Genomic DNA, 11,837 nt, shown 5'->3' with positions numbered 1-11,837 from the left:
ATTTAACATTTAGATTTAACATTTAACATTTAGATTTAACATTTAACATTTAGATTTAACATATAATATTTAGATTTAACATTTAACATTTAGATTTAACATTTAACATTTAGATTTAACATTTAGCATTTAGATTTATATTTAGCATGTTGCTGTAACAATTACATGTAATTAGCTAAATGTTGTAAAAAGTGACATCAGAAAATCAACACTACATTTTAAAACAGTGTTTGAAGCTAAATGTGACAAAATTTAGGCATGAATTTTTAGCACAAGCTCCTTTACAAACGGCGCCCCAGAAGCTCCTTTACAAACGGCGCCCCATATGGATGTAACATTATTTGTTGTCACGATGGATTAATGAACCTCCATCAAAAGCAAAGCTCTTGTTTGGAGCGTGGAAGCCATGCGATGCTTACCTCGGAGCTGAAATGTATTTTTAGTTGGTGTTATTCTCCTCGAGGGGCAGTTAAGTCATTATAAAATGGGTGCAGCTTGTCAGTCTGCACTTTAATGGAGGACTAATTAGTTTTGTAAGTGTGGCTGCTGCAGGAGAATTTCACATCTGCTCTCAAACACAGCTGGACTTTATATTTCTGTGGTTTTCTAACTTCACACAACACTGTCTCAGAGGCTGAAAGTGCATCTGATTTCTTTTTTAAGCTGTAAAGTGGGTCATAGTTTGTAGATTTCCTGTGAACTCAGTGCCTGACATGCAAATGAAATGGAGAAGTTTTGTTTTTCTAGAAGACAGAGGCCTCTGAGGCTGTTTCTGGGCTACAACCAGACCACCAGGACCACCACAGGACGGGTTGTGAGGGTGCCGGTTCTGGTTTTTACTGGATCTTGTTTGTGCACGCCTGTGAGCGTGTCTGCTGCCCTCCTCTGACGCACCTCTCCCCTCTGTTTGTCCAAAAAGCAGAGGAAGCAACAGTCTGCTGCGGTCGGCTCGAACAGAGCAGGAAAACAAGCCTATAAATCCTCTAACTCCATACAGTTAGGGTTTGGACCAGAACCCGTCCACCTCACACTGTCAGACAGGACACGGCCGTCCGACCGCTAACCATCCTGCTGCTGCCGGCCTGAAAACAATATCTGCTCAGACACCATCTCAGTGAGCTCCTTCCAACCAAAGAAAACAACCACAGCTCCTTTCTCTCCTCAGCCCATGACTTTTTCTATTTTTACTCTTTTTACTGCAGCCACTCGGGAGCCGTTCTCACCATAAAAGCAGCCAAACGGCTGGAAGGAAACTTGTTCTGAAAGTGTGAAAAGCTGCTGTGGCAGACAGCTGAGCGGAGTTAACGCTCCACCTGTTTAGGGCTGAAATGAAAACATCTTCTGTGGTTCACCCACTCAGTCTGGGTTTACACTGAGAGCCTTCAGTCTTCAGCTTCCACAGACACAACAAGACGCTGCGGAAAACCAGAAACATCTCTTTAGATATTTGCAGCCCAAAGATGCTGCAGAAATAACCTGAATTCACACGCTGTAAATAACCAGAATGGTCCTTTTTAAAGAGATAACGAATCAGATTCTAAAACCACTGATAGCTTCAGCTTTTTACTGTTTATTCACAGGCTGCACTTTATATTCTGATCATTAACTCTGCAGAAGTCTTCATCCACGTTTTGTCTGGTTCCAAACACAAACTTCAGCCCCCCGAGTCCTTCGGGTCCCGAGGACCTGAAGTTTCCACGGCGTCTCTTCCTCTCGTCAGTTCAGGACTTCAGGGCGGTTAAAGAGCAGCGGAAGGAATATTAAACACGATTTTTATAGTTTTTACGAATAAAATCTGAGTGTTCACCCTCCTGTAGAAACACCTCTGGCTGCAGAATGAAATTTTGAGCTGCAGCAGTTTTTAAGTCTTGCTGGATTCAGGTTCTGGACTTTGACTGGCCCGCTGGTGTGACCCGTTCCACTGTAGCTCTGGATGTTTCAGGTCCTCTGCAGCCTCTAACAGGTTTCCTTCCAGGACTGTCCTGCGTCTGCTGAAGAAAAGCATCTCCACAGCATGATGCTGCCACCACCGTGCTTCACAGTGGGGCTGGTGTTCAGGGTGATGTGTGGTGTTAGCACACTGGGATTAAACCACACACAGCTGGACTCTGTTTACTTCTGCTGGACTTTAGTTCAGTGAATCACAGTGAAGGGGGTGAAAACTAATGCAAGCCACACTTTACATGTTTTTATTTAAAAACAATAAAAAACTGAAATAGTTTTAAATATGAGCTGCTTTGTGTTGGTCTGTCACATAAAACCCCAGGAAAATACTTCAGTTGGAACGAGACAAGATGTGGAGAAGATTTGGGGCGATGAAGACTTTTGCACGGCTCTGTATGTAAGTAAACATGTAAACAAGTAAACATGTAAACAAGTAAAAGTCCTGACGTTAAACTGTGGGATTAGTGTTTTGGTTGAGTGGAAACCAAAGGTTGAGTCACAGAAACCGAATTAGAAACGTTCTTCGAGCTGCAGATGAGAAGTTACATAAGACACGTCTGAAAGTCTGGGACAGAACCAGAACCAGTTAGGGAGGGTCCAGGACAAACCCAGACCACAGCCTCCCACTGCTCCCAGTCTGAGTCACTGAGTCACTGTTTACTGAGACAGGACGTCTTCACCATCACCACCATCATCATCATCATCATCATCATCTGCTGCTGCTTCCTGTCTGTGGTTCCGTGAGGAGGACCGGGAGGAGGACAAGGAGGAGGAGGAGGACTGGGAGGAAGACAAGGAGGAAGAGGACAAGGAGAGTTCTCTCTGATGACTTTTTATTGTCAGAAACACCAAACACTCTGAGACAGCAGTCCAACATGTCTCCAACCAAACATTTAGTCTGAGTGTGGACCCCTCAGTCTGAGTGTGGACCCCTCAGTCTGACTGTAGACCCCTCTGTGGTCCGGTCCAGGTCCAGTCCAGGACTGAGCGTGGTGGTTTTGGTTTGTTGGTCGTGTTTGAGGATAAAATTAAATCTGTATGTGAAAGGAGGAGGTGTGGCAGCCTGATGGTTCTGCTGGTTCTGTTGGGTCTCAGAGGAATGTTGCTGCTGCTTTCTGACACAAACACCATCCCCGTCTCTGACGTGGACAGTGGACAGTTGGACACATCAGGCTGACCGACCGGGTCCAGTCAGTAAACAGGGGGTTATTAAAGTCCAGTCAGATCCGGGATGAGACAGAGGCAGAAACTGAAGGAACAGAGGTTCTGTCAGGTTCTGTAGAGATAAAACACATAGATGTGCTGATTGTAGAGCTACAGCAACAGGATCAGCAGCTCTCTGCTGCCACCTGCTGGAGCTCACAGCTCATTACACCAGCAGTTAATACAGGAAATAAAACAAAAAACAGACAGAAAATCGTTTTCATCACTTTAATAAAATAAATCCTCCAAGTCATTATTTAGGGATTTTCACCTGGTTATGTAACAATTTTTAAATAATTTATATTTAAATCAGAATTATTAGAAAGTATTTTATAATAATGAGGTCTGAAGTCATAATTCTGAAATATTAACCTGTTTTTATTTAGGAGGTTGTTTTGATTAAAGTGGCAGAAAATGGCTTAATTATATTAAACTGTAATAAAAACTGGAATATTTATTATTCCTACCTACAGTTAATAGATTCTTTATATTTGATTTATATTTAGTGTGAAGCAGAAGAGATCAAAAGTTGAGCTGAAATGTTAAAGTTTAATATTAAACTCTTTTCAAATCTTCCTCCTTGTTCTTGAACATTTAGTTTTATATTTTTTCTGATAATTATGTCCTGGTTTGAATTTTACCAGAACCATAAACGTAAACAGACCTGAGCAGAGAAATGATTACAAACTGTTTTTATTCTTAACTGTATAAACAGATTTACAGATAATTAATAAACTTATATAAAGCATTCCTGACATTAGTCTCTTTTATTGAACTTAGTTAATTTAACAGATTTAATCCTAAACAGGAAAACTTGAATAAAGTCAGCAGAAGCAGCAAATCTGCAGGACGGCTCGTCTGAAGGAGTCTTAGTTTCTCACAGAGGTACGAGTCTGAGGCTCCTCCTCCTCCTCCTCCTGCTCCTCCTCACCATCATCCACCTCCTGCTGCTCCTCCTCCTCACCATCATCCACCTCCTGCTGCTCCTCCTCACCATCCTGCTCCTCCTCCTCCTCCTCCTCCTGCAGGAAGCGTTTGATGATGAATCCATGTCTTTGGTTTGTGGAGTTCTTGGCAGTCAGGATCATTTTTGCTTCATGAACTCTTTGTTCTGAAAGCTGAGATCAGACTGCAGCTCCGTCGGGCCGAGTCAGTCAGTCAGTCAGTCAGTCAGTCAGTGGAAAAGTTTCTGAACAAATGAAACGGACCCGGAGACGAACAGAACCTTAGAACCTTAGAAGTCCTTCTTCTTTATAAAAACCTGAATATCTGAGGTGAGAAGAGCTCCAGAGGAGCTGTGTGTTTCTGAGTTTGACCAGAAAAACTGAAAAGGGTTTTTTGACCCAGAAATGAGATGAGAGCAGGTTCTGTTGAGTCGGATTGTGCAGCACTGACCGCCGAGGGGTCAAAGGTCAGATACGTCAGGGCTTCATCAGGTTTCTGTCAGGCACCGGAGGAGTCGACCGGGTTCTGAGGCCGAACAGAACCGAGGTTTCCAAACCGATCAAAGATTCAGCTGCAAACCAAACAGGAGATGAAAACTAATCTGTTTCCACATCAGTGAGTCTTTAAAACAAAGAAATAAACTTCAGGCACGCAGACGGAAACCTCCTGTAGTTATTATTCTGATTTAGAAATATTTAAAGCTGGATTCTTTTCAGGCTGAAGCAGAAACAAAGATCTCAGCAGCTTCCATGTTGGATGATCAGTGTCGTCCTGTTTCCTGCAGAGCTGAACGGATTCAGGACCTTTTTGCAGGTTTGGCTGTGAGCTGCCTCTCTCTCTCCAGCTCCTTCTCCCTCTGCTGCTCCTTCTCCAGCGCCTCCTTCTGCTTCTGCTGCTGCAGCTTCAGAGCTCTTCTCTGAAACAAAAGGACATCTGTGGGGTTATATGCAGAGTTTACCAGCCTGTCGCCCTGCTGATGGATAACTCCTACCTTTAGTTTGGTTGTTTTCTCGTGAAGCAGAATCATCTCTTTCCTGATGTTCACCAGCTTGTTGTGATAAACTTTGGCTTCTGTGAACTAAAGAAACAGGAAACCTGGATGAGTTCTGCTTCCTGCCTCCTGCAGCAGAAACAACAGGAGAGCGTTTGAACAAACCAGAGAGCCGAGGTCCAGCACGCCGTTACACTCCCTGAACTTAGTGACTTCCTGGTCCAGAGTGTCCAACAGGATCAGCTGGTTCTGTCTGATGGGGACAAAAACAAAGAGCAACAAGTTCAGCTCCACCTCACACACAAACAACTGAATCTAACTCAGTCCAGGACCATCTGCAGCTTCTCCTCAAAGGGACACAGAACGTGAGGAGGTGCAGAGAAGGTCCTGAGTCAGCCACAAAAAGAGAAACCAAAACTCACGTGAGCTCCTGCAGGGCTCGTTTAGAGGTCTGCAGGTCTGGAAGGTAGTGAGACAGAAATCCTTCTGTGAGTTTATCCACCGATTTCTGGTCCACACACAGCGTCTCCTCAGAGGTGGAGCTCTGCAGAACCTCCTGCTGCAGCAGAACCTCCTCCTGCTGCTGCAGAACCTCCTCCTGCTGCTGCAGAACTTCCTGCTGCTGCTGCAGAACCTCCTGCTGCTGCAGAACCTTCTGCTGCTGCAGACCTGTCAGATTGACCAAACAATAAAACAAACAATTATTAACCTGAATTCTAACCTGAACCCGTCCAAACTAAACTGCTGAGTTGCACAGAGCTGAACCGGGAGGTGGATCTGCTCTACAACGGAATGGGTCAAAAGTTCAGAGTCCAGAACCTCAGAGAGCTGAGAACTAAAAGATGGTGGACTTTATTTGTCCCAGGACTAGAGGTTCTGCTGAGATGTTCCAAACCCTGACATCCCCCAGAACTCATGTGGACCCGTACCTGGAAGATGGTTCTGGGAGGAAGGTCCTTCATCTTCCAGCTCCTCTACCTCCATCTGAAGAGGTTCTGCAGACCCAGGCTGGTCCGGATCTGACCCTTGGATCAGGAAGAAATGAGCCTGTGTTGAAGGTTAGCTTCTCCTCAGATTAGCCGTTAGCTTCCTGTCAGATTTTAGCTCCTAATGAGCCCTCAGCTCTGCAGCCGGTAAATATTTCTCTGTTTCCGCCTTTTTTCCTGATTTCCCGCCTTCTGAACACCGACTGCAGCTCTGATGCTCCTCTTTAACCAACAGAAAAAACAAGAATCGAGAGGATTTTCGACTTGTTGTAGCGCGTGAGGCAGCGTCATGTGACCTCTGCGTCGTCACGTGATTACGTCAGAGCGAACCATCGACATAAAAAAGATGGACGAAGCATCTCCGCCACCTGCCGTTGTTTCTAAATAAAGCCGCTTATATCCGGGTTATGGGCGCCGCCATCTTGTTCTTGTGAAGTTGGAGCATGCGCAGTTGTTATTCCAAACATGAATGTTCTGACAGATAAAACTGAGGACCTGCAGACTTTCTGCTGATAAACATATGGTTTTAAAGTTTTAAAGTTATCAGGTCGGTTTAACTGAGAAACATTGGAGAAATGGAAGCGTTTGAATAAATATAATATAATAAAATTATAAAGCCACAACTTGTTCAGATGAAATAATTTAGATACTTCCTAAACTCTTAGTGAATGAACAAACTCTCTCTGATAAAATATGACACCAAAACTTTTATTTTAAATAATTCTATAAAAAGCATCAAACTTAAAACACCAGTGATGACGTCACATGCTGTCATCAGCCCCATCATGATGTCACAGTTATAATGGGTGATGTGATTCTAGTTAATAATTAAACTGGTAATGCATTTTAAGCTCTACATATTTATTTACCTTAAATCTGTTCCCTGTTTCATGATGAACAGAGATGAAGAGCTTTGGAGGAAGACTCAGAGATCAGTTTACCATCCTTAAAAACCCTTTTTACTTATAAAACAAATACCTAAATACAACCAAACCCCAGAGTGTTTCACAAAGAACTAATTATTTTCCGCACAGGGCTTTCTGAGAAATAAAAACGTTGTTCGAGGAGGTTGGAAATGATTAAGGCGTCTCTTTTTTATATGTTAACGTGAATTTATTGTCAAACTTTCCCTTTTAACAGCTTGTCAATTGCCTGTGTATTTTATGACATTCTGCTTTCTTTGTTTATGTTTGTTGTAAGTATATATAATGTCAATAAAGTTTATTGAAAACACTTGTCACGTGGTGCGGTAAGCCCCGCCTCCTCCTCCCACCGTACAGAAGCGTTTTATTTCTTGACATCAGATAAATAAACGCCACAAATCGTATTTACCAGAAAGTTTGGACACAGAACCGAAAAGATGAGCCCTCCGCGGAACAGAACCTCTCAGGTGGGTTTTTATTCCTTAACTTTGACCCGAACCTCCTCTTCCTTCCCGCCTGCGGGGGGCGCTCCTTCCGCTCGATCCGCTACTTCCGGCTTCCGTCGTCTCGCCTGGTTCTTCTGCGGCTCAGCGGGTCGGAACCAGAACTGTGCTGGGCTAAGGTCGGTGTGTTTCCTCCGGTAATTACAGCTGTCCGTCGGGCAGCGGGATGAGAGCGTGAATCTGCGGGGGAGGCTGGTTTTACGGCTTTATTCACAGCTGAGCTCGGTACCGGTTAGCCAAAGTTTGTTTACATGACTGCTGGACTCAAAGTTTCGCTTTCATGTTGGGTCCAGACCTGGTACCGGTCTGAGACCCGGTTCTGGAACTGCTGAGCTAAACGATGTTTTTTCTTGCTTCTTGTTGTCAGAACCACGGTGGAGCAAAGATGTGAGTGAGCACCCGCAGGACTTTCAGACGGAAACATTAACCATGTCGGGCGGGAAGCTGTTCGGAAGGGTTCGGTCCGCCTTCAGGAGGGACCGGACCGATTGGGACCTGAGCGACACGGCGCCCTTCGACTTCTCCGCCGAGCTGGAGGACGACGACAGCCCGAAGTTCAGCCAGCTGAAGGTGGTGGTGTCCGGGGAGATGTCCGACTACTCCGCCGGGGCTCCGGCCAACGGAGCGCCGGTCAACACGGTGCTGGTGTCCGCCGAGGAGGAGGAGGACGACGACTCCCTGCTGGACCCGTCTGCCGGGCCCCCCGGGGTGAACATGGACCCCTGTGAGAGCTGCAGCCGGCGGAGGGAGCGGATCCGGCACCGCCGGGTGATGAAGAGGCTGATCATCGCTGCTCTGCTCTACTTCCTATTCATGACAGGTGAAATCATAGGTGAGTCTCCTCTACCTGTCAGTGTCTGTTAGCAAAATATCTCCTGAGCCTGAGGACAGCGGGGTTTGAATGGCTGCCACAGCTGCTGACATGTTTACAGATGTTGAGCTGTGACTAGGTGTGGTAGTAGCTGAGAGTCATCCCAACACACGCTCTGATTTAGCTGTCAGCTGTTTCTTCAGCTGTCAGCTGCAGCCTGGTGGTCCTCAGCTGGTTAAACAGTAACTAATGTTGACTGAGTAACTAACCCACTGACCTGGAGGAGGAGCAGCGCTGAGTCAGCCGCTCTTCTCGTCCTGTTCTCACTTTGTTCTTTTTCAGCTGATTATTTATTAAAACCTTCAGCTGATAGCTGCTGTAGCTTTTTGTTTGTAACGTTTAAACTTTTAAAAATATGTAACTAAATTTGCAGACATTTCCTCGTAGAAGCTCAGAGGGAATCACTGCAGTTCCTTCTTCAGCGGCCTGTTTTTGTCTTTTATGCTACATTTAGCTTTCAGCTAGCATTGGGCTAATTCAGCATGGCTCTGTGTTTTCTTTAGCTGAAGGTTTAGTTTGTTGTCTGTCGCAGAGGATCAGTTCCTCTGTTCCGTTCCTGCTCTTCATCTCTGCTTCGTTTCACTTCCTGTTTGTGGAGACGTTTACAGTCCAACACTCCTGTCCTCCCCAACCAAACAGTGTCTCATGGACAGGTTGTCCAGCAGGGACGTCCCTCATGTACGACCAGAACAATGTTTGTTTTGGGCACAAGTTGAAAAATATACTTTTGTTTTCCTGCCCACATTTGTTTTGTGTGGGTAGAAACAAGGCTGGTTAGTTTCTGTTTTTATTCTCTGTTATTGTCCCCAAACAGATCTGGACCCAGACCGAGTCTCATCTGGACTCACGTAGACTGAATGTGTTTAACTGCGCAGCTTTTCCAGTCTTTACAGTAATTCCCTCAGTGTCTGGGCGTACCTGTCCCCGAGGTGACGGTCGACAGCTCGTTTTATTTAATAAATGATAGAAAACAGGAAGCAATCAATTCACATTACAAACTTATTTTATTATAATAAATTATTATTATTATCATGCTTTTGTCTCATCGAGACTGGATTATTGTAACAGTCTGTTCACATGTCTTAACAAGAGGGAGTTAATGCGTCTGCAGGTAGTACAAAACTCTGCTGCACGCCTGCTCACTCGCACCCACAGGAGGGAACATATTACACCCATCCTTAAAAGCTTGCACTGGCTGCCAGTATCTTACAGGATGCACTACAAAATCCTGGTACTGACTTTTAGAGCTCTTCATGGACAAACGCCAAACTACATTAAAAACCTCATCCAGCCTTATTTTCCGACTAGGAGCCTCAGGTCGTCCAATTTGAACTTGCTGATGGTTCCTCGGACCTTCTTCAAGACTCGAGGATATAGATCTTTCAAAGCTGTGGCGCCGCGCCTGTGGAATGAGCTACCTTGCACTATTCGATCTTTACATTGTGTTGACACTTTCAGGAAACAACTTAAGACCCACTTTTTTAAGATTGCTTTTTAGTGTAATATTGTGTTTTATTGTTTGTATGTTGTTTTAATTTATCTTATTTTACATTTGTGCAGCACTTTGTGACCCTGGTCTGTGAAAAGTGCTATAGAAATAAAGCTTACTTACTTACTTTATAATAGATTTTTAATTTAGTTTACTGGCAGTTTTCTGTGGAAAACTGCTGAGCTGAAGCTAAAAGTAGCAGAAGACAGCATGTTTTAAAGGAAATAAAAGATCCTAAAGTCTTACTGTGAGGAAAATATTTGTAACTAAAGATTAGAAGTATAAAAGTTGCTACCAGTCACAGCACCCATCTCCCGAATGAGCCGAATGTTTTTATTTAAGCAGAAGTAGTTGAAGTTGGTTTGAATCTTCTCGTTGTTCCTTCAGGTGGTTACGTGTCGAACAGTTTAGCCATCATGACGGACGCCGTTCACATGCTAACAGACGTGGTGGGGATCCTCTTCTCGCTGCTCGCCCTCTGGCTCTCCACCAAACCTCCAACCAAAAGGTTCACCTTCGGCCTGCATCGCCTCGGTGAGTTTCAGATGCCTGCAGACGCACACACTCGCGCGTCCTGTGTCAGCATCCTGTGTTTGGTTTGCAGCCAGGAAGAACAGCGTGTGGTTTTTCTGCAGGTTAATCACTTTGAGAGCAGAACAGAAAGTCTCAGATCAGACTCATCATCACGCTGCGTTCAACAACTAAAAACAAATCTCATTTCATTTTCCTTCCCTGCAGTAAACTTGTTTTCAGCTGTTAAAGTCTGACTGTTTCTGTGACGCTCGTGATGTTTTACCAAAACTCAAACAAATAGTCGTAAACTTTTCAGAACAAGATGTGACTCAGGTTCTGTTCTCATCATAAACTTTATATTCCCATAAAAAGGAGTTTGAACTTTCTGACTGTCATTACGATGTAATAAAACAGTTTCCTGACTTTTATCGACCCGTTACTGATTAAATGAAGTTTATTTACAAAAGAATTCCAGAACGCCAAACAAACTGAGAAACCATCAGCAGAAACGTTGGAGGGAGGAGTCCAACAGCTGCACAGAGCCGGGCTCTTATTTTGAAGAGTATGAGCTTTATTTTCTAATAATCTCAGCTGACAAAATGGCCGACGTTTTGGTGCAGAAACTGTAGAAGAAGAGAACCAGGACTTCCTGGTCCCACAGGTTCAGATTGATGGTTCTACAGGGTTTATGGAGGAGATATGAAGAGGTAAAAAGAGCCTTCACTTCCTGTTTGAAGCTCAGATCCAATGGAAGTCAGTGAGAGTTTGGCTGTGTGACCTCTGACCTCTGAGAGGAACCCATCAGTCCTCCAGCAGAAGTCAAACCTCTCAGAACATCAGACCTCCTTTAAACTCGTTCGGTGGAGTGCTGACGAGTAATCAGTAACTTACCTGCGTTAGACAGCAGTGGACTCTGTAGGAAGAGTTCTGGAGAAGTTCTGGAGTACTTATGATGACAGTGAATCAGGAGTTTCATTTTTCTGTTCTTGTAGAGGTGGTGTCTGCGGTTCTCAGCGTTCTGCTCATCTACGTCCTGACGGCGGTTCTTCTCTACGAGGCGGTCCAGAGGACCATCCACCAGAACTTTGACATCGATGGAGACATCATGCTGATCACTGCAGCCGTGGGGGTGGCTGTGAACCTCATGTGAGTTCTGAAGAACTGAAGTCTGTAGGTTCTGTCTGCATGTTCTGTCTGCATGTTCTGTCTGCAGGTTCTGTCTGCAGGTTCTGTCTGCAGGTTCTGTCTTGCAGGTTCTGTGTGCAGGTTCTGTGTGCATGTTCTGTGTGCATGTTCTGTGTGCAGGTTCTGTGTGCAGGTTCTGTGTGCATGTTCTGTGTGCATGTTCTGTGTGCATGTTCTGTGTGCAGGTTCTGTCTTGCAGGTTCTGTGTGCATGTTCTGTGTGCATGTTCTGTGTGCAGGTTCTGTGTGCATGTTCTGTGTGCAGGTTCTGTGTGCATGTTCTGT

The 11,837-nt window shown here is 44.7% G+C and overlaps 2 protein-coding genes across 8 annotated transcripts in view; one reads left to right on the top strand and one right to left on the bottom strand.

Annotated features, from left to right (window-relative positions):
- Window positions 1-3,824: 3,824 nt before the first annotated feature.
- On the bottom strand, window positions 3,825-6,450 carry bloc1s6 (biogenesis of lysosomal organelles complex-1, subunit 6, pallidin). Of its 2 annotated transcripts, none has more exons than XM_037979871.1 (5): window positions 6,013-6,450; window positions 5,506-5,752; window positions 5,249-5,336; window positions 5,084-5,170; window positions 3,825-5,025 (listed from the first exon to the last, which is right to left on the bottom strand). In XM_037979871.1, the coding sequence occupies exons 1-5, from the start codon at window positions 6,065-6,067 to the stop codon at window positions 4,996-4,998; spliced, it is 507 nt and encodes a 168-aa protein (XP_037835799.1). In that variant the 5' UTR covers window positions 6,068-6,450; the 3' UTR covers window positions 3,825-4,995. The 2 variants fall into 2 exon arrangements, with proteins under 2 accessions (XP_037835799.1, XP_024858659.1); XM_025002891.2 differs by having other exon boundaries at window positions 3,825-5,008; window positions 6,013-6,440.
- Window positions 6,451-7,320: 870 nt separating this feature from the next.
- Window positions 7,321-11,837, top strand: part of slc30a4 (solute carrier family 30 member 4) — a 10,121-nt gene continuing 5,604 nt past the window's right edge. Inside the window, exons 1-4 of one of the 6 annotated variants that reach the window (XM_017441381.3) lie at window positions 7,321-7,459; window positions 7,863-8,327; window positions 10,243-10,389; window positions 11,361-11,514. In XM_017441381.3, the coding sequence (XP_017296870.1) occupies window positions 7,925-8,327; window positions 10,243-10,389; window positions 11,361-11,514 (704 nt within the window). In that variant the 5' untranslated portion in view covers window positions 7,321-7,459; window positions 7,863-7,924. Of the gene's footprint in view, window positions 7,460-7,503; window positions 7,737-7,862; window positions 8,328-10,242; window positions 10,390-11,360; window positions 11,515-11,837 lie in introns of those variants that run through there. The other 5 variants (XM_017441382.3, XM_017441379.3, XM_017441380.3 and 2 more) reach the window with 5 other exon arrangements.

The sequence above is a fragment of the Kryptolebias marmoratus genome, linkage group LG15 (assembly GCF_001649575.2).
Source record: "Kryptolebias marmoratus isolate JLee-2015 linkage group LG15, ASM164957v2, whole genome shotgun sequence".
Taxonomy (NCBI): Eukaryota; Metazoa; Chordata; class Actinopteri; order Cyprinodontiformes; family Rivulidae; genus Kryptolebias; species Kryptolebias marmoratus.
The sequence above is the reverse complement of the archived record's forward strand: the minus strand, read 5'-3'. Positions and strand labels throughout refer to the sequence as shown.

Coding starts and splice junctions, on each gene's coding strand:
- bloc1s6 (XM_025002891.2), bottom strand. CDS start 6,067: ATGGAGGTAGAGGAGCTGGAAGATGAAGGACCTTCCTCCCAGAACCAT. Junction 5,337..5,505: donor CGAGCCCTGCAGGAGCTCAC/GTGAGTTTTGGT, acceptor TGTCCCCATCAG/ACAGAACCAGCTGATCCTGT. Junction 5,009..5,083: donor AGAAAACAACCAAACTAAAG/GTAGGAGTTATC, acceptor CTTTTGTTTCAG/AGAAGAGCTCTGAAGCTGCA.